Source organism: Simochromis diagramma, unplaced genomic scaffold, assembly GCF_900408965.1.
Source record: "Simochromis diagramma unplaced genomic scaffold, fSimDia1.1 OVJJ01000603.1, whole genome shotgun sequence".
Taxonomy (NCBI): domain Eukaryota; kingdom Metazoa; phylum Chordata; class Actinopteri; order Cichliformes; family Cichlidae; genus Simochromis; species Simochromis diagramma.
Genome location: NW_024387414.1, coordinates 8,694,736 through 8,717,085, shown reverse-complemented (window position 1 = coordinate 8,717,085; position 22,350 = coordinate 8,694,736). Strand labels below are relative to the sequence as shown.

At 39.2% G+C, this 22,350-nt stretch overlaps 1 protein-coding gene across 1 annotated transcript in view; it reads left to right on the top strand.

The window, feature by feature from the left end:
• The first annotated feature begins 1,335 nt into the window (after positions 1–1,335).
• Positions 1,336–22,350, top strand: part of tox3 (TOX high mobility group box family member 3) — a 37,585-nt gene continuing 16,570 nt past the window's right edge. The window contains exon 1 of the mRNA XM_040011631.1: positions 1,336–2,168. Within this exon, the coding sequence (XP_039867565.1) occupies positions 2,067–2,168 (102 nt within the window). The 5' untranslated portion in view covers positions 1,336–2,066. The remainder of the gene's footprint in view (positions 2,169–22,350) is intronic.

Here is a 22,350-nt window from a genome sequence, read left to right as displayed (position 1 = left end):
TCACATAACATAATAAAGGAGATGTGGAAATCTCTTTAGTTTGTCAGCAGATTAGAGTGAAATTCATTTTACAGATTAAATTGTATTGCTGTGTGTTCTCTGCTCTCTGCTGTGTATTCAGCAATGTAAAAGAGAATGAGCAGAAGATTAGAATCAAGTAAAACAAACAAACGAACAAAATTTAAAAATGTATACATTTTCTGCATTACTAGCTGAAAACATGCACATTCCATGGACAATGCAATGGACAGTTTGCACTGTTGTAACCTTACAGCTGTGCTTCATTTGTAATGCTAGTAAGTTGTGATTTCACAACCTGCACTTTTAAAACATATTTGCCCAGCGGAGACTCTGTACTGCACTTAAAACATGCTGTAAATAAAAGATTAGTGAAAATATGGTGCTTCCAGCCAATTTTAAACCAAAACTTCCAACTAGTTCAACTTAACTTACCATGGGAATTTAACCAGTTGAAAAGACGCTTCACTACTGACAGCAAAAAGCAGTTTTCTGATTGTTTGGGATAAATCTGTAGTTGTTTTGCCTTTTTCTTTTTCAAGTTGTTTATACCATAATACTAACCAGTTTTAAGATCTTTACTTGTCTAAAGTAAAGCTATCGAAGTTCACATATGGTGTTGAACAGTTTAGCCCTATTTAAAACCTTGTTAGATGTTTTGAATCCACAGAACCTTCTGCTATTGCTATAATATTTTGTGTAGAGGTTACCAACCAGAAAAAAGTATATTTTGATTATATTTTTTCATCTCTTTTTGCAAGCTTCCAGTTTAGGAAAGGTAAAGTTTTCTTCAATCATTGAACTATGGATTAATGTCGACCTGGTGTATCATTTTTGTCTACTTATGGTGCCCTGTGACCAGTACCAATATGACTTGAAAATCAAAAACACTTCAGTCAGTTCTGAAAACATATGTGACAAACTGCCACAGACAGAAACGTTTATAAAATATGCATTAACATCAAATACAGTAGCAGTGGGAGGAAAATTACTGTGGATTGTAAAAGCTTCATAGTGAAAAACTGAACTGAAGGTTAAAATTCGCAGAATTAAGGAAAAACAAACTGCAGGAGCTATCGTACCTGTTGGCAGAGTAATGCAGAGTAAAAACAGAGTAAGATGTAAAATTACATTTGGATGTAACCTGCCATTCATTATGAAAGTCACCGTTTAAAAGGGCATAAAAAGGTATGCTAAGAAAATATACACATACAGACTCATAATTATGATTAATTATCATATGCCAACATGTCACATGGACTTAAATGCAGTGTTTTCATGGGAGTGGCTTAGTGTGTTTGGGGAGTGGCTGGCTTGTTCACACATTTTGCCTTGTTCATCACTACGACAGGCAGAGCCGAAGGCTGAACGGAGATACTCAGTGTAGTACATCACATTCACTAATTGCACCATCTGTGGAGTGTTGTTCAGCTTGTTGTACAAAACCTGTATTTAGCAGATGGGCTCGAGCGGCCAGCTAGTTGCTCCTTCCTCAAACTGCTTCACCAACTAGTTTTACAAGTTGGAAAAATAAACTTCTGCGAAACACGGCGGAGGACGCGGGCACGTTTTTGAGCGCTATCCTGACGCGCGGACTTTACTTCGTGGTATTTATTACCACTTTCCTAGAGTTTTCATTTTCCCCTTTCCTTCCCCCTCTCTGCGTCTGAAGGAGGAAAAAGGAGGTGGACCCACGCTCACTCGCCGGTCTCGTGGCTTCTTTGTATACAGCAGCAGCTGTGTGTAAATGCATGGGCACACAGCGTCTGCTGCTCTTTGAGGGACAGCTTCCTGGGCTCAGTCCAGCGTTCATGTGGATTTCCACAGAAATGAAGCGACTGGTGTAAGGTGTAAAAAGAGGAATATCCAAACTTTACCTGTCCCCCTTTCTCTTACCGTAATATCTCGTTTAACCCAACAAAGCTTGGGTCAGTTTCGCCGCCTTTCTTTCTCCATCTCTCTGTGCGCTTGGATTGTAAACGGCAGAAACAAATTGAGCTCCGTGCAGAGCAGGCTACAACTACAGCTGCGCGGCTCCCTCACACACCATGGATGTAAGATTTTATCCGACTGCCGGTGGAAATTCTATTCCGGGAGATCCACCAAACCTGGATTTTGCCCACTGTTTGGGCTACTACAACTTCAATAAGGTGAGAAATCCTTCCCGTTTCGCGCCGTAGTGTTGTTTTGTGTTGTGCGATCACGTTGGGACTGGAACCACTAGTGCACTGTTTTTAGCTTAATTATTGAAACTCTGACCGATATTAAGTTGATTTAATTAGAATTCCCCTTACTCACTTCCTCCTTCCTTGAATCAGAGTTCTCTTTCCGCCTAATCAGTACTTTCCTCTCTTGCCGCAAACTTTGTTGTTGTTCATTAGGAAAGGAAACTGGAGCACAGGACAAGTGTAGCGGCACAGTGTTACTTTTTGTCCAGCTCAAACCTGCCTCGTCGCACTGCTAAACTCTCACCAGACTGATGTGCTCCACAGTCATGGGCGCTGTTGCCTTTAGGGTTCCGTGTTTCTCAACATCCTGTCATTACAGTTCAAATGTGATTTAAAAAAAAAAAAGATGTAGGCTGTCAGGTACCTGCTCTTCTTCATGACCGGCCACGTCATGCAGTTAAATAAAACGGCAACACGATAAAGAAATGGTTGTTGGTCTTTTGGTTAACTACTGTGTATTTAACCTCATTTTCAAACCGCCTTCAGTTCATGTTGTTCACTGCATTTGCAAGCAGTTCTTAGAATGAGCTCCAAGTATCATATTCCTCATTAACATTTCAGGGGGAAAAAAGCATGCACAAGCAGAAAGAGGAATGGACAGCTCACTATCTGTTCCGTATGAATCTATTCATTGTCAGCGTTGCGCCGTGTTGTGCACTTATCTTACCCATGGCATCAGTTAAACTCTTGACTGTCATACTGTGCACTACAGTTTTATCTGCCCACTGCCAGGTTGCATGATGTATTTGCATTGTTTACATGTTGATCTGTTCGCTTCCTCGTATTTGTATACAAACGCCACCGTGTCCGAGCTGTGAATAAGAACAAAGCTGAAGTTTAATAACTCTTGCAACTAGAGCTTATGAGGTTATGTAAAACACAGTTGATGATTTGTAATGTTTTGTCAGTGATGTAACACGCGCACTGTTAGGCCTGTGATCAGTCACTAACTTGACTCTCTTGTATAACAGCAGGAGAGAACATCATTGTGGCAGTCAAAAATAACAGTTTTTTATGAAGTTTAAACAATGATACACCCCCCCCCCCCCACCACCACCCCAAACACACAGACACACAGGCACACTCAGACACGACACACTACCCCCCTCTCAAATTATTCAGCCCCGTAATGCAGCTCTGTTTGCAATCTGATGCTGCTTAAAACAGTTACCAGGTTTGTCTCAGTGTTTCATCAGCTCTTTGTCATTTGGCCAAGTTGTCATATGTGCCCAATTTCATCATGTCTTCATCAGCCTCAAGAAACTTTAACCACATTGCTTTGAATTGGTGTAAAAGTTGAAGTGCGATTTTATTCCTGCTCATAAAATCCCCGGGTCAAGTGAAATTTTCCATCTGTAACAGTAATTGGCCACAATGCAAAAGGAGGCATAGAGTGAGAGAGAGGGTGGTGAGAAGGTGCTTATCCAGTATCTCTACCAGTTACGTTGGAAAGAGGAAGAGAGAGAGAGTACAAAGCATGCATTTCATGCTAATTACAATGCCTTTCCACTGTGAACAAATAGGCTCTTTTGCATGCATCTTTCAAATAAGCCTCCAATTTATTTGAATCAGCTTGCTGAAAGGTAGCACAATGCAGAGCGGTTAGTCATCTAAAAGATGTGGCATGCTTACAAGTCACAGAGCTGAAGCATTACTTCTTTAATCTATTTATAAGCTGTCACAGCACCTTTTGCGAGCAGCCAAACTTTCACTAGATTTACAGTTTTGATTTGAAAACAGGCAATACCCACTCAAAATGCTGGCGCAGGAAATGTTCAATTTTAATGACAAGAGAGACAGAAGGGCCCAGAGGCACTTTCAAACATCAGAGATTCTTTTAAATTTACAGAAAAATCCAAACGAGTGGCACAAACTTAATTAGGTGCTGCAGTCATGACTAATGAAGCTGCCATTTCTTTCCCTTTTTTTGGCACAGAGATGAAGGTGCTGAGGAGAAACATGCCACAACTTCACAAAGCTGAATAATTCTCATATAAAATCTATTTTGTGAGGAAAAATTCCCTTGTTGCAGTTTGGAAAAATTAAACACGGTTTCTCTATTGAAACTGAAATCGTAAAGGCTTATTTCTGTGGGTTATAAACATTGACTACAGCGTGTGCAGGGTGAGTGACGAGGCTGTCACAGTGGGGTCTATTTCTCTTAAACTACCTTGACTCGAGGGTGAACACGGAACAGGTATGCTCAAGGGCAAAAACACCAAGGCTCCTACTTTTACTGATTGGTTGTTACTTCAGGTAAGCGTTGTTTTCAATTTATCTGATAATGACTATTGGTTTTCCTGGCTCTTTGGATTCTTCTAACAACACCTGGTTGTAGTCGGTAAAATTTATAAAAGTTCCCTTTTGAAGTTTGATAAACTTTTTAAATCTGTGTATGAGCTCGTACATATATATGCACTTATTTATTATTCAAAGAGATTTCAGTGATGCAACATGGTTAAGGCTGCTTGTTTTCTCTAGGCAAGCTCCTCAGTCAGGCACAACATAAACCAAAGACAAAGAGCTGTTTGGATTTAACTAGTTTTGGTATTTGTAAAAGTCAAATGTGATTGACTTTAATGGTTTCTTGAAAGAGACCCTCTGTTATAGCCATATTTATTGCCATCTGGTCTTTTTTTCCTAAAGGTTTAATAATGTTTCAGATACAGTATCCATTTAGTGTGGGCTTTCATTACCTCCAGGCGCCAAGAAATCACCAACAGATGTTAATACAAACTCCTCACCTGCACTGGTGCTAACACTGAAGGTTTATTTGGAAAACTAATACCAGCACCACTGAGACATTATAATTCATTGCAGTTGAGAATTGACCATACATTGGAGTATTTTAATGGCAGTATAGCAGAGGGATGTAGATAAACGCATTGCTATGAGATTCCATAGCCTTTGTACATGACAAAAGCTACAAAAGGGGGGGGGAGTCCTGCAGGATCTCTGCTGTGTTGCTGTGTAGTGCTGTTAAGAGACATACAACAGTTGTGCTTAATGAAGCATTTTAAAAGGAAAGAGCAAACTATAATTAAACATCTTAGAAATTTGTGACTAGGCTTTTTTTTTTTTAATAATGTTGTCAGCATTTTAACAATTTATATACCGTATTCAAAAATCATATTTGCTGACTGTGTCTGGAAAAAAAATATCCAAACTGTAGACATGTTTCATCAACCAATTAACTTGCAAAGGTAGCAAACTGATTACTGATTAAGGCAGGGTTAATAGTTTGGCGGTTGCACTGTACACTGATTTTTAGATGCACATGCTGTGTTTGCTGTTGCATGAAACCACAGACTATTAACAACAGGTAGTGCCAAATCAACTTGGACTCAGTTGTTAAGGATTACAGCCTTATGTGCAGCATAATAAGTCTTTTCTGAGAAATGATCTTGATGACAAATCCTCTTTAGCTACACATGCTTTATTTTGTTGTTTTTCGACCACATATTGATAAAGGACTCTGGATAATTTGTTTATTGTCGGCTTTGTATTTTATCATCCATAAGCTATAATATGACAGACTAGCTCTGCTGTTATTCCCTGATTAGAAAGTTCTTCAAGACCCAAAATGATGCACTTCTTAAAGGATTTTACTGAGCGGGGGAAATGGGCCGTAGGCCATGAACTACTTAGTTTATATGAGCTCTACTGACACATGCATATGTAAGGAAACCAGGAACAACACAGATTTTAAGGTCTGGAGGAAGTGAATTAATGTAGCTTCACATTAGCTAACCCCTGGGCAATAACCTCTTTTGTCCAAAGCATAGTACGTCAGGTTTCTTTTGTCTCTGCTGTCACTTAAGCTCCAGCGGGAGGGAAGGGGTTAACTCTCTTAACCAGGGGGCCTTGTGCATCTCTCCAGTGTACACAGCTGGTGCCATTTCATCACACACATTCTAAACATATCCAAACACAACTTTAAATGTGTGTGCGGTAATGCCGTGTGTGCGTGTCTTGGGGAGGGGCAGGGAGGCTGTCTGCTTTGTCAAACTCAACACTTGATGGATATGACTCCAAGGTGCATGTTAAATGTTTAAATGTCCAAGAAGTGAATAGCTGATGTGTTTTGCTGAGTCTTTTAATTGTAGCTTGTCAGGAGATGTAGTTCAGCAGATTTATTAAACACCTAATTTTCCCAGTGAGACAAGAGAGTGTTATTTTTAGTTTGTTCTATACGAAGACGCACTCTGCACTTGGAGCTCCTGTCTGTAAGAATGACTGCTATATGTGGCAGACGGCACTACACGTATTTTGTAAATGCCCAGCTCCATTTTCTGCATGCCATTTCTTCTGAGCAACATTAATGGTTGTTGCTTTGATCCCACAAGCATTCTGCAACTGTATGACAATCTGATCCAACAGAGTGAAAAACATAACATCAGGTTGTCCACTTTGTTTATGAGGTGGATGTGACAAATCCTCCAGCTCTGAAATCTTCAACAGACATAGACCATTACCCAGATCAGCACTCGTAAAGACCTTCTGTAATCTTGCCATCACTGCTCATAAATCCACTTCATTACATCTCCTTGTGCATTACTCAGCGTGGTTCATTTAGGCAGACCTCACACCATGAAGTTATTTCCCAACTGGTGGATTTGCAAACCATAAGGCACCATTCTATAGACAAGAACCATCTTGCTGTGCTGATTTGGTCTTGATGTAATCTCATGTCCAATGAAAAATAGGGGAAACCACATTAAAAGCAAAAAAGAAATCATGCTTGCATATGGAGTGTCTTAGTGCTGTAGGCTTTCCTTGTGCGTATAGTTTCACCTCAAGGATCCACTCCACTGTTATCTGTCCTCGCCCTGCTTAATAAAACGATAAAAAATTCTCCCTTTTGACTATGTGTAGCTATGTGGCTGTTTCAAAAACATCTCTTCCAGTGGTATAAAGAGAACAGATGCACAGTGTTGTCATGTAAACAACATCACTACACCGTTCAAATCATGAATCATAACAAAAGATTATGGTAAGTTATTACAGAAGAGTTGTTGTTGTTGTTGTTTTTTTTCAGTGTTTTAAGGACTTTCTGGGTATCTGCTTTCTGGATAAATCAACACTTGTTCTCATTTGGATAGCTTTAAAAAATGTAAATTAACATCATTTAGATCTTTAAGTTCTTAGTTACATGTGGAGCCGTGTTATGTCTTTTCTCAAATATCTAATTAGTTAATGCATCATTAAAGTCCAAATGAAAAAATGTCAGTAATAATTTCACTGCTGACTTCATTAAAACACATGTTGAAGTTGTATGGCAAAGCATTAGCATGAGCTGAGCTCACTTAAAAAGCACCCATAACTCAGAGATACACCAAAAGATGGAACTCATCTAGACCACAGAGTTCCCTATAAAAGTGGAAAAGATGACATTGTCCAGGTCAGCGAGGGGGTTGAGATTTAGGGTTTTGATGTCTTAAGAATCAGATAAGACTGAGAGTTTACTCAAATACCAAACAGAGTTGGCGTACAAGAGGTTTGTTAAGCTGTGACATGAGGAGGTACGCATTGCCTTTTTAGATGTGCAATATGTATGATTTTTTTTTTAGTTTCAAAACAATAAGTTAAATGATTGACTGTGTGGAAAAATAAATGGTTGTGAGGTTATGTCAAAGGTGTCTGTGTCATTGCAGAGGTTGCCTGAAGCGCAAAGTAGCACTCACCCAAATCCTCATGGGATTGTAGTCTGTAATCCCGAGGTACAGCACTACAAGATCATATTTTTTATTGAATGGTGTCTATGATTCTTGTTGATCATATGACAGGAAATCAATGAAATGGTAAATGGTTTTTGAAAAGAAGGATTAACTAAGAGGTTTTGTGTTAGCATATGTTACCAATATGATGGTTGTTGTGTACAATTCTTAAACAACACCAACCTCTTCTAGTGTAATGCGCCGTTAAGTTATGTAAGGCCAAAGATGTCATTAACCTTCAGAAGTTCTATTGAATGAGTCAATGCTGTGCCCATTTCTGTTCAAGACAGAGCCCCTTAAGAGAGATTTTTCCACTATGATCAACTGTTTTAATCTGGTTTTGGCTCACTACATTTTTGACAGCTTCAACCTTGCTGACTTATTAAAAGGAGGAAGAAGAACCCCCTGTGCTCCAGAAAACAGTTTTTAACCATGAATTAAGCAGTTTCAAAAGGACCAGTCAATCACTTCTGGTTGGCTGATTCAATAAGTGTTGTGTCCCTTTAGTGGTTAGCCTCGCTGTTAAGACGCATTCATTTTTAAAGCTTTCCAGAGAGGCAGCCATTCCATGTTTCATAGATCTAATGTCCAATTCTCTTAATGGGCTCACAGACTGTATCAAAACATTCTGCAGTTTTCCTTTTAACTTGACTTGCTTGACTTAAGCCTTTGGCTCTTTGTCAGGTGCACAGGCCACTGATGGATGTCTCATACAGTTATGGGTAATATTTTCTTAGCAGTGCAGGTTGAATTTATTGCTTCTGTTTTCACATTTAGACTTTATTCTTTCAGCTTTTCCTAATTTCTGCATCTAAACGACCTTTGAGTTAGATAAATACTGAAAACTATTCAAAATTGAGATATTTTACTGAAAGGGATAAACGCTGGTTGGGGGTTGAATTTGTTATATGCTTCAGTTTGCTTTAACTGTTAAAACGAAACCAGCCTCGTCATAGATATTATTATTCATGATCCCAACCTTTGTTCATATATCAGGTTGAGTGTGAATTTCTCTCTCATTACAGGGCTATGAGCTGCAGGTGTGTAGTATTACTTGTTAAACAGTGTGATTAATCCTCCCTTTTTCTGCTGCCCCCCTCCTACATCACACATTCCCATAATGCAGCTTGTTACCAGGTTGCACTAAAAGGACTGACAATAGTAGCAGGTGTGCAAATATCCCTTAGACCCGTTGGACAAAGAGCTTAAATAATGTAGGTAAATAAAACTTTTGTTTGAATGGCGAAATGGATGGCATGTTTTCAAGAAGAACTGCATCAGAGTTCAAGGAAGACTAACTTGAAAGAAAACCTGTTTATCATGCAGGAAACGATGAAAGCACTCCTTTAAAAATTAAAAATTAGATGTATTTGACACTTTCTGGTAAAATGTATAACCTTTATTTACCGTTTTGTCCCCTGTTTACACGATGTCTCAAACAAAGTGTGAGTCAGTTAGATGATATTGTCTTTTCATGTAATAACTACCATAGCAGGAATACTGCTGCCTACAGACCTGCGTTACCCCTTAAACAAGAGTTTTAATACTCCCCAGAGTTAAAAATCTGCTATCTCAACCTGCAGCAGCTTGATTCAATCTTCTATAAACATACTTAAGACTGATAGGAATCCTCTGATATGACTACTGTGGGGTTTTTTTTTTTTTTTGTCATCGTTATTCAGTTGCTTGGAATCAAGCTCTCGTTACACAGCGCTGATTGCTCGAGGATTGTCTTTTTCTTTTTAGTCCCTAAGGGGAGTGAAACGGCTCTTCTTAAATGTTTGCCCTTTAATATCTCTTTCATACCTTGGTTTGTCAGAAATGTCTTTGTATCCATTTTCTTTAACAAGGCCACAGAAATTCAACAACAATAACTTGTATTTCAGCTGTCTGTTTTGCCATCACTCTTTATTTCTGCGCAGACCTGACCTGAAGAATGAGACACGGCACACTGAACTTTTTCAATATTGATCTAAGATGATAATCTTTTCCTCGCCCTCAACCAACAGCTTTTTTTATGGCTCCCATAAATCCAGAAAGATTTTAATCTCTATTTGTCAGGAGTAAATCCTGTGGGGAACGCAAATTAAAAATATTCAGCATTTAAAAAAAGACAAAATGGGGGAAAAAAACCTCTTGTCTTCCGTCTGACATTATTCTTTTGGTTATAATTGCCCATCAGCTGTCCTCATTTGAATAAACAGCTCTCAACATGTTACTGAAATAACACTGCTTTGAGAATTCTTCCAAAAGATTTTCTATTTGATGAAAATCATGCAGTATTCATGAATCTATCTAGTTTTTATTCAGTTCCACAATAAAAAGGAACAATGGACACAGCCTCAGTAAAAGCTCCAACCACATAATAAAGGTCCATTCTCCAGAAACCTCAATTGCGGGATTATGAATGGAGGCCATGAAATTCTTGAGTCAACTTCTGATATTTCTGAGGTGAAATTGAGGCTCATTCACAGCATGTCCTTGTTTACTGTCATGTGCATGTATGTTTCTGCTGGCTTGTGAGCTCTTGCATGTGGTCGTAGTGTGGGATGGCAGAAGTAGAAACAAGATCAAGGTCTGTGAGACCTTTACATTGGCCAGAGCTTTCCTTCTGCGGACAGCCACTGACAATTCATTTAAATGACATTCCTTCCAAGGAAACTGATCGAGTTTCTAATCTGTGGTGGTTCTGACTCAATAATGTAACTTTTCAAATACCTGCACAACCTTGGAAAACATTTTTTTAAGGAGTTCCAATATTATTTTTCTCCCCCGCTGATAAACAAGAAGAGAAACTGAATGATTACAATGTTTCCAAAGCATTACAGGCATCTGATTAAAGTGTTAGGTTGGAGTTAGCCAAGGTTAACCGTCCATAATGAAACACTTTGAAAATAATGATACGCTGCATGGTTTTATGAAGGCTTGTGGCTGCTCAGCTCAGCAGTGGTGACCTTCAGCAGTTCCACGAGCTAATCGTGGCAATCCCGCAGCACCCCTGTAGTTTTGAGACTCCATTAGCTTCTGATATGCATCCAGGAGAGCAGAGCTTGCACAAGGTCTTCCTCTTAAACCATCCTTGTGTCACTGAGGTGCCTGGCCAACTTCCCTTTCAAGTGACACCGAGAGATTTGTCGTCAGCTCCCACTTTGATTTGAATGCGGCTGTTAATATTTTATGGGTTTATTGTTTTGCCTTGTGCATTAATGCATAAGACTATGGTGTCAAATTCTCCTATATCCCCAAGTCTGAGAGGTTTATCAGTAATTGGCACTTCTACTAAATGTTCTCGAGCTGTTGTTAATTGCTTGTTTAACAGCCAGTAAATTCTGTTTGAATAGTGTTGCTGTTGAAATAGCATTGCATCGGGTTCTGCAAATAAGTATTTTTGCTGATTTGTACCATTTTCTGCTGTGTGGGTGGGGTGGGTAGAGTGGGATGCATGTAAATTGCTGCATTATTCTGCTGGCATGCTTGACAATCAGGCAAATTCCTAACAGCTTTAGTTGATTTAACATTCAATTTCAATCAAACATGTACGAACATGCACCCAGCTTGTAGCATGATACTCGGTTTAGTCAGTCCTAACATAGCTGTTGACAGGTAAAGGGACAACTATGTGTTCATCTTTTAGTGTTGGAATCCACGATAATGCATTCCCAACAGGAACTAATTAACAAATAAGAATAATTGCCCAGTTCTTTCATTCATCACCACAGTCTCTCATAACATGCAAGCTTCAAGCAGGAACAACAAAGTAGTACATAAATCAAAGTAGTTTCCTTTGCCAAGCCAGAACCCCCTGGGAGGTACCTTGGTGCTTAATTAAAATCCAGAAGGATCATGTTTTAAGTGTAGGTGAGCGAGCACTGAATAACAATGACAAACCATGCCCCAGAGCATTAGTGGTGTGTTTTTGAAAAAGAATAACAACATCTTTTTCTTTTTTTTCCCCTTGTAGAAAATAAATGAGATTTAATGTGAAAGAAAAAAGCTGTTTTCAGTACGTTTTGGCACACGGATATTTGTAAATGTAGCCTTGTCTCCAGAACCGGACAAAATCAGGATTGACATATTAATGTTATAATTAAGCATACAGAATTAAAATGAAACGGCTCATTGTTACACATTTGATGTTCTTTCTTTCTGCGCACCGTTTCCTATTCCTGATTTTGGTTTGCGAGTCCTCACATGTATAAACCAACTGCAGAATATAAAGGTGCACTTGGGAAATTGTCACTACAATATCTGTATTGGAACATAGAGATTTATGTCAAATGGATGGTCACAGTGGCAGACCTTCAGGCTATTGTTGTCCCTGATCTTTGAGGTTACAGATCTGATGTTTCTGCACTCTCTGCCCTTCAACCAGTGATACAGTGGGAAATGATTAAATCCACACAATGTGGAGTCACATTTTAAACAGATGACGATCAGAATATAAACTGTCCTACATACATGCTGTTTCTGCAAGCGTTATAACTCTGATGTTCACTGGCTCCCAGGAAAGGCTAAAAAAGGAAAAGTACATTTCAAAAGGGAATGTGTAGTTATCAGGAGAAGAAAAACTCTCCCAAGTCAAATCCGCTCAATTACAGAGCTCTGGAGAGCTATCCCCAAGCAGCCCTTCCATTGGCTAATCAGTCACAGCAAATTGTAGTGGTGAATATTTCAGACTCGACATATTTGAATAAAGCCATCATGATTATTTCACTGTTGTACAGTACTCTCGAATAATTTTCACAGCCTTCAGCTGGGGCCAGCATAAACTGCATAACTCCTGATTTTTTCTTTTCTTTTTTTTTTTTAAAAGCAAGGGAAAAGTCAAGGGAGAAAAGCAGACACAAGGGCTGTCAGTCAATGTGGCAGGCTAATTGGGTCGATCTCTTTAGCGAAAGATGAATGAAGAGATTAACTCTCCCTATGTGTCCAGTGAATCTCCCCCTCTGGCTCCAGGTAAATTAGCCGATGACAAGTTGACAGTGGGATTTCTGTTCCGCACTCCTGCTTAAACCTGTAGTCGGTAGTTTACAGCATGGCGCCCCCTGTTGAAATCACTGATTTTTCTCATTACAGGCTTTGTTTATATATTGATTAATTGGATCAGTGGAATTTATCTTTCGAGGTTTGTTACACGACTACTCCAGAGTGGGTGGAGAAACATTTTCACATACATGTCGGCCATTTACATTTAGCTGCTCTTCACCTCTGCAAGATATCACACATAGAGATGATCTCTACGGACTGTAGTGTTTATATTTACACTGGCAGAGGATTGGTGATGGGTCAAACAAACCTAATGAAGATAAATGAAGAGTGATGGGAGAACATGTGCGCGGAAAGGTGCGAGTTCAGAGTAGATTGTCGTGCTGTCATTTATTTTAGTGGAAGAACTCAGCATGGTCCTAAAATAGAGGGCAAGGCTCAAATACAGAAAATGTCAGTGACCCCCCCCCCCCCCCTTTTTTTTTTTTTCCCCCCCTTAGCCGCCTGCACTGAAATTAGATAAAAATAGCTCAAAGGGAGTTGTTGTCAAAGCAGAAAATAAGCAAACCTGTACAGGGAGGATTTTTACAGGTATAATGTATATGATTATTTTCTCTTGTGTGATACCATTGTTAGGGAAATTAAGTCCAGATATGGTTGCTTTTGATTGGCCACAGACTGACAAGTCTTATTAAACAAATGCTTTTGCATTAGTTTTTGTTTAAAAAAAAAAAAAAAAGTGTAAACACTTTCCTAATTTATCTTCTCCATTTAACAATTAAAAATAAAAAAAATGCCACTTCCACACAAAGCAGACCTCTAGGTTTTTCATACGCCTTTGATCTCCAACCTGTCTTTTTACACCGAGGAGAGGAATAATTTTTGCATTATGACTAAAAGATGTGTAATGTGTCTTTGTTCCGAATCTTTTTAAATGTCAGTGCAATGATACGGAATCAAAGTTGAGGCTTAGTGTTTGTAATTATTCAAAGCTGGTATCTTAATCTCACGCTGCTTTTGAAGTAGGAAATGTTAAAGTGACATTTTGAGTTTAAATACTGTTAAAAACACTAGTGAAGCACTTAGCCTGATGGTGGCTGTCACAAGAAAAACAATGTCTGCGACTCAACAGCTGTCAGGTTTGCTAATGATGTCCTGGTGTGCTGTCAATCTAGCAGATGAACGGACAATAGTATGCCAAGGAGAAAATGCTTGAAACAGCTAATTGCTTCTAAGAGCTCACTCAACCATTCTGTAACTACTATGTGTTCACAGATGTCTTTTCCAGCTGCTATTTCATTATGGAACTCAGAGACATTACAGAAGCAATGTACTGGCTTTCTTTATGAGCCTGTGTTGTTGCACATCAAGTCTTAATGATTATAGATACATTATTGCAACCACAGGTGGAAGAAAATAACAGAGCACGGCATCTATATTCGTGCATTTTCATTATTTTACCTAATTTGCTCCCATCATTCCGTTAATCTCTGCCAACTTGTTGATTGTCAGTTTGGAGACGCATTTCTGGAGAGGAGCCCGAGAGTATTTGCAGCCGGACCTCTGTCAGTAGCGCCAAGCAACACAGCCACAAATTGGAATGTGGTACAGTTCTGGGAAAGCAGCCAAGATTTAAATTAGACAATAACCTCTGCTCTCTCTATATTGCCTCTCTTTTCCAGCTGCAGGCCTAGCCATTTGTTTAATACAGTCAGCCCTGTAGTATATAATAGACTGATATACGAGTCACTGCTCAGCAGTTTGTGCTTTTCAGATTTATAGAGATTGAACAACTGGCTGGTTTGTGCATACTGGTCTTCTGCTAAGAATAACAGAAAAGACACAGGTTGCATACATGAAGTTTTTAATGGGCTTGAGAATTATGATGAAAAATGGGACTAACCCTCCAGTTTACTATTTGCTGTTAATGCCTTTTTGTAAACATTTCTCAAAAGAAAGAAATAGATTTTATATTTGATAGCTTTAAATACTGTTAAACTGGGCTAATTACTTGATAACATTGCTCAAAAACACGCTATAGAATACATTAGGCTTTTAATGGACTGAATAGTTTGATGTTAATGCTCTCACCACTTTAGGCTTTTACATCATTTTATATCCAACATTAGCAGATAAGAAATAGAGGATTGTTTTGAGTCCAGCACTAAAAGCTCTTGACTGTGCACATTCCCAGAGCCATTCATAATGATTGTATTAGTCAGTAACAGCACACAGGGAATTTATAAAAAAAAAAAAAAAAAAGAAAAAAAGGGAAAAAAGTGTCTGTGCTCCGCTCCACTCCCTGCAGCTTTCAGTGGATCTTTATGTGAAGTCCTAGTGACAAAGCCATTTGACAAATCAGGAAAAAAGTACAACCATTAGTGCCATCAGAAGCAAACCTGTTTCCACTGGCACAAAACTGTTCTTTTACTTTTTGACATTTGACCATTAAAAAAAAAAAATACTATTAGCTTCTTTAACCTGATAGCACTCTTGTGCTCTGAAGTAGAAGAATGGCAAGCAGAACAGGACAAGCTTAGGTTAAAATCCACACCCCGATACCATCTTGAGTTGGAGTTGCATCAAAGCTGCTGAAAGTAAACCGCCTTGAGACATGGCTTAGGAGTAAAAGCAAGACAACACCAACAAGACAAGCCTCTCTCATGTTACTTCCTCAAGAGCCGTGTGTCCATGCAACAGCAGCAATTGTGAGAAAGCTACACCATGTTTCTGAGGCCCTCTCCATTGCCTAAGCTCCTTTGTGGCTGTGGGCCAATGGCTTTGCACCCCGCCAAATCAAAGATGGAACCCCATTTAGCTCGCGCTTTCTTTTAGGATTTGCTCTTGAGAGTACATAGCAGACTCAACAGCCAGGGAAAAAATGGGATGTTGGATGTTGACCTGCATACTATTGAGGCTGCTGAGCTCAGGCTATTGGTCCATTATGACAAATCCTGAGACCATCTTTGTTTTGGCAACATTTGCAAGTCTTAGGCCTCAGAGAAAACAGTAGCCATGGAGAACCTCTGTGTGCTTTTAGGTCTACTGTGTAACTAGTGCAGTGATATTAGCAGCGACTATGCTATAAAATTAGTCCAGCTACATTTACTGTAAATTACACTTAAAAGTCCACATTTACACAAGAAAGCAGAAGTCTTAGAAGTTTATATTTTAAAGCGACTGGCTACGTTTATAATATAAAAGAAGAGTAACAAGGACTAATTTTAGTCATGTAGGCATTGCTGCTCTAACATTGGCCAGTTTAGTCAGTCTACCCTTTAGTCCAGACTAGATTAGCTCAACAGGATGTGGGACGGAGTACTGTTAAATTTTGCATCCTACATACATCCATAGATTCATGATTCCCAATAGTAACAACAGTTTTGCACCAGATTTTCCTTTGTTTTATGACCCATTTCTGATCCCATTTCTATTAGCCGTGACAACTATGTGTATAGTACTCATTAGCAAATGTTAGCATCCTAACACACTAAACTGAGATGACATTTTCTATAATTATTTTACATTACCTGCTAAAGATGTGTTGATGCCCCTGATGCCTGACATCTCAAAGCAACTGTGCATAAATACATTATATATTCTTCATTTCCGGTTAATACTTGTACAGCTGCTGTTATTGTGTATATATATTATTTATATTTAGATTTCTTCATACATTCTTATATAGTTCTATATTGTGTATTTTGTTGTACAGTTATTTTATTTTCAACTTTAATTTATATATTTTATCTTATTCTTCCCAGTTAAATTTACCCTTCATTCTAATTTGTGTTGTACAGTTATTTCATTTTTAACCTTAATTTATATTTTATTCCTTCCTAGTTAAATTTACCCTTTTTAATTTTTCATATTTATTTCCTATCTTATTCATAGCCTTTCCTTTTTTTTGTTTTCTTTAGGTCACGAGCAGTTGTCCAAGCATTTCACTACATATCGTACTGTGTATGACTGTGTACGTGACAAATAAAATTTGAATTTGAATTTGAATACAACCTGACAGATCTACTATCTAATAAAGCACTGTACTCTTAGCATAGCGGTTACCAAATCCTATTAATTTAGTGAGCCCATAATTCAAGGTAGAGTGGATTGTCCACTAATTGCAGGGTTGGAGATTTGATCCTTGGTCTCCTTACATGCCCAAGTGCAGGACACTGAGCACCCAGTTCCTTCTAATAGTAGGTATGCATGGCAGCTGCACTGCCTTCGATTTGTTGTTCGTGTGTCTAAGAGAGAGGGAGAGAGAGAGAATAGGTAAACGACAAACACATTGTAAAGTCTTTTTGTGGAATCTGTATTTAGTAGCAGTTATTTTATTTGGATAAATGTAAATTTCAATATGAAATCGGTAATTCACATTGTCACTTGATCTGTTAGCCATTATAAAAATGTGGTTGAGGTCAAATGTGTTCTTAAAAAAACTAAAAAACTAAAAATAAACAGATGCAGTATATGCCAGATGTTTACTTTTAGTCATTGACAACTTTTCTGCCTGACTTTACAAATGCTGTTTCACTCTGGTCTTTTTGTGTCTCCGTGTTATCGCTCTCATACACCGTGTCTGCGCTGAATATAAATTTTGCCAAAAGGAACATGCTGAATACACAAACTATAGTTCACCTTTTACTGTCTTTTAACACAGCCATAATGACTGGGAAGCTTGAAAAAATATAATATATATTTGCTGAGCTGTGAAATCACTTGTAACTTTTTCCCTTTATTTTGATAGTTAAGCTTGTCATTTTGGTTGGACATGCAAACTTATTTTTATGCGCTGTGACGGAATTATAGTGTTCCTTTGCCGTTTGGAGTAATTTAAAGAACAGAGGCTCTGCTTTTGGGTTTGCTTATAACAACCCCATCTGTGATGCCCTAAAGTTTCTTATTTTAGAGACTTTAATGATTACACGGTCCAAAAGTTAAAGATCCCTGTTTAACCTTCTCTGATCGAATGTTAAATAAACGTGTCTCACCGTCGGAGCAGAATCCCTACCATTCTGTGGCCAGGAAAAACAGTCTTTTTGTGAGAGGTTTGATATCTGTGCAGGGGTTGAAAACTGTTCCTCCAGGTCAGTGTTTACTAAACTAAAGCAAGCTGTGATACCTCTAGCTGAGACTATAGTGGTCTGTGTGGTGTGAAGGGAGGGTAATCACCACACAGCCTGAACAACACTGTCATCAGCTTAGTTCAGATCCCACTTTTTCTCACACCAGCTTCTCTGCACTGTTGTAGGGGTACTACCACTGAGAGGCAAAGGAAGACTGAGATGCTTTCAATGAACTTCCCCTCGATGCTACCTTATGTAGTTAAGGACTAGCAGTCTTAATAGTGGAAGACAGTGCTGGGCTGGGGGGAGTAATGATTTTAGCTTTAAACTGAATTACCAATCGATTCGGCCCGCAGATCAGAACACAGCTTGCTAGCTGACTGTGTGGACATGCTGTGTTGTGGAGTTGCTTTACAAATTGACTGCTGCACACATAGGAGGAAATATATCTATATATGTCAGCTTGCCTCTGCATGCACAGTGGCCTGCTGTGCATGAATAGGCCTTGTGATCACCAGAGACGCAGCTGCAGAGTGTTTATGCTGAATTGGGTTGTAAATGAGCATGTATTTGGTGAGGAGTACCTCTGGAAGATAACTTTCCCAGAGGCTACAACACAGTCCGACCAGTATTGCAGGGAAGAAAACAGTGCTGCTCTTTTGATTCTCCAGCCTCCTGCACTCAGTGTGAGAGTTGGCTAAACCTGGTTATGGGCAGGGCCTTAAAGGAAATTGCATAAAATAATACATCGAAAATTACAGTGGGCTACTTGGGATCGAAGATTGCGTTTTAACTGTGGTGTTTTCACTGTCTTTTATGGAGACCACTGGAGAACATATTAGCGCAAGTGTCATGTTCCAGAGAACACATGCTAGGCTGTGATTACTGAGCTCAAGCTGAACTGTAAAATCGTTTGTCAGCAGTTGATTTGCTTCTGGAAAAGCCCAGGCTCTTGATTGAATTAGTTTGGCGGTTTTCAGTACGGAGCAAGAATGTGTCCAATTTGGTTACCTGCTGACAGACAGCTATGATATTATAACTTTATGATTGTACAGTAAAACCAAGTAGCAGTCTTTTGAAGCTGATTTGAAAATGAAAGAAAACACTCTTTTATGTTTCTCCCTTTTCTGGTGAAAACTGTCACCTTGGATTTTCCCAGTCATGCTTTATCATTTAATTGCCATTGATAAAGCAATATTTGATGTTTGCACTAAAACATATGCACATTTCATTTGTATGCATGAAGAGAAGGCAGCTGTGCTATCAAAGGCTCTTCAGGCTTGTATTCTGTGGATTCTTCGTTGTCCAGTTCATGTTTACTGATAGGATCTGTGTGGTTACTCCATCATATTGGGAGTGAGAGGGGGTCATGTTGGTGCAATATTGTGTTCACCCTGAGGTTGAAATAATTTTGTTTGCTGTAATAGCTGTAAAACACCTTATTTCCCACTGGACATTCTTTCATACAAATGTTCTTGCAGTGGGATTTAAAAGGTAGCTGGAAAAAAATCAAGCAAAATTACACTGGCTTTAGTCAGGAAAAAAAACATGTTTAAATTGTAATTGGTACTACTGTCTCTGATAATGAATAACTGAAACATTCACTGCGATTTAAAAAAAAAAATAAAATAAAATAAATCTCTGAAATCTAGTCAGAAGACGAATAAGAAAAGCAATACTTTGCATTTGTAGAAAAATCTAGAAATTCACACGTATCCTATTTGCTGCAAGGTTGCTTGGCTTTTCTAAATGCCTGTGATTATTCAGACATTGGAGTCTTTTCACTTCAGGATCAGGGTCCATGTAAGCTCTTAATTCTCTCCTGTTAAACAGTTATTGAAGAAATGTGCTGGTGGTGCAGAAGGCGAAATAAAAACACTGGGAACCCAGCATTTTATGCTGCCGTGTAGCCATGTCTGACTCTTAGCACAGTTCATATTACAGAGCACCTTTATCTGTGAATTCACTCTGTTAGTAAAAGCCTTCTACCCCAAAGCTATTTTAAAGCACCATTTTCTATGGCTTCCTCATGATTCCCCACCGCTGAAAGAAGCAAAGCCCAAGTACATAACTGACTTTTTTGGAACTGGGAAGACTGAGGAGCCTGGTTTCTTGCAAATAGCAAACCTGTCTGGGCTGTGACTGTAGTGCTAGACATTTACAGCCATTTTGTTGTATTTTAGGAGCCTTTATCTTCCAAAAATCAAGTGATCCCATCCTTTAGATTTCCCAAACTTTTCATTTAGGTCTGCATATGGACAGGCACACAGTTGTTTGACTCTTCACATGGCAGCCACAGCTCTCCTCTAGCTCGTCACATCATTTTAATTACAGGGCCTTCATTGTCTACACTGACCCATTTTAGCACGGTCCCTTACCGTCAACTGCGCGGTCCCTCCAATCACACTTAATTTAATCTGGCATTTGACTCAATCGGCAATGCCGCAAACATGGGCCCAAAATGGCCCCTACCCCAGAAATGAATTGGGAATAAAAATAACAATCTCCACTCCCTGCTCTGCTTGTCCGCCGAGGCCTCCGGCCCGACATGGTACAGCTTTTAATGGTGAAGATTGATACTGGTAACTGGGGACATTTCTTGGGATGTTAGGCACAGTTCTCTGAGGAGATTCTGAACTGCTCTTAAAGGGGCCTGGAAACACAGTAAAACATGAGTCAGAGAGACAGAGCCCAGGGAGTTTAACACTGCTAATTGGCACATGGACTTGACTTGATCATGTTTTCTGTAATGAAGCTGAAGTGATTTGGATCAATATCTTTGTTTTACAGTTTACAATTCAGGGATGCCTTTGTGTGACATTTGTTTTATTGGACAAACACACAGACAGACACAAACACTCACACTTTTTTCACTTTTTTTTTGTGTTTTCTGCGTTACAAAATGGTGTAACATTTCAAGTAATTGAGTTGAAAATGGCTATTAATAAGAGCAGGAAGTTTCCATGGAATCTAGGGCAAATTATTTTTCTTTATTTCAAGGCAACAAAGTAAAAATCAAAAGTTCCTTCTTTTTCACTGTAAATTTTTCCCTCTAAATTCTCAGCCAACTATTTGCATTGGAGAGCAACTGGTGCCCCCCCTATTTAAAATAAATAAATAAAAAAAAATCTTTCATTCAGGCACAGGGCAAGAAGAGGCGGAAGCAGCCCTGCATGAAGCCGTATCTCCCCCACAATCAGAACAATGTTCTAGTGCTTGAATAGAGAAGGATATCTTTGAGACTTCAATTTATTATCTAAAAGAAGAAGGGGAACGGAGTAACACTTCCAAGATAAGCCCAGCATAAGGTTAATTACAAGCTGAGTAGCTGACGTAACCTAGCCATGTCATGACTCAAAGTTCCACACAGCTGGGAAGCGAAGCAGTGCCAGCAATTGACAGTTACTTTTCCAGCAGAGGCTCGTGTGTGTGTGTGTGTCTTTATACGTTTGTTCAAATATGTAAACTCAATTGAGTCGGATATAGTTTAGTAGGACAGCTCCAGGTAAGATGGCACTGGAAGCCTAGGTGGCTCAAACCACCTGCTTCAGCAACTGCTAGTGGAGCTTGTGGCTCCCTGTTCTCATTGGTGCGCAACACTGTTAACATTGCTGCTGACTCTCAACTCTCTCTCCAGGGCATAGACTAATTAATGGATACCATTCGCAGTTGATTAGCAGCAGTTCTTTCGGTAATTACATTCGCATACTAACCACTCAGAAGAAAAAGAGTATAGAAAGAAAACCACAAAGGGCTCGAAAATATATTAATGCACTTCTCAGTTTGCTCTGATCTTAATTTGTTTCCACTATTGTTTGGCTTCTGCTCTGATAAGAAGCATTTTTCTCTCTGCCTCGCTCTCTTTCTGTTCCCTCTCCCCCCGTCTATTAGTTTTTTCACTCATGATGTTTTAAGAGAGTGACTTTGTAATAAACATACAAAAGAGATGACTTCAGAGCTTTGTTAAAAACAGGTAAAACGTTCTCATGAAGACGCAAACGTGCTGCGTTTCTTTCTCCTCTGAGCTGTGTAGGCTGGGGTTTGCTCTCCTCACTCACAGAGAGGTGCATTGTGCTCGTGGGCCCAGCTGCTAGCCCATAATTCTTCATTCTATGTCCCATTGTTCCTACCTGTCAGCATGGTTGTGTCTATGAAGAAAGGAAGTGGCTGCCATTTTGCCAACAGGCCATGTGTGGGTTGGTAGGGGCGGGGGGATGTTGTAAAAACATGTTATTTCTTTCCAAAGTACAGGGTTTTGATAGCTTATCAGCTCCCTTAATCACTAATGTGTCTTTACAGTATGGCTCTAACTCACCACTAAAGACTGTATCT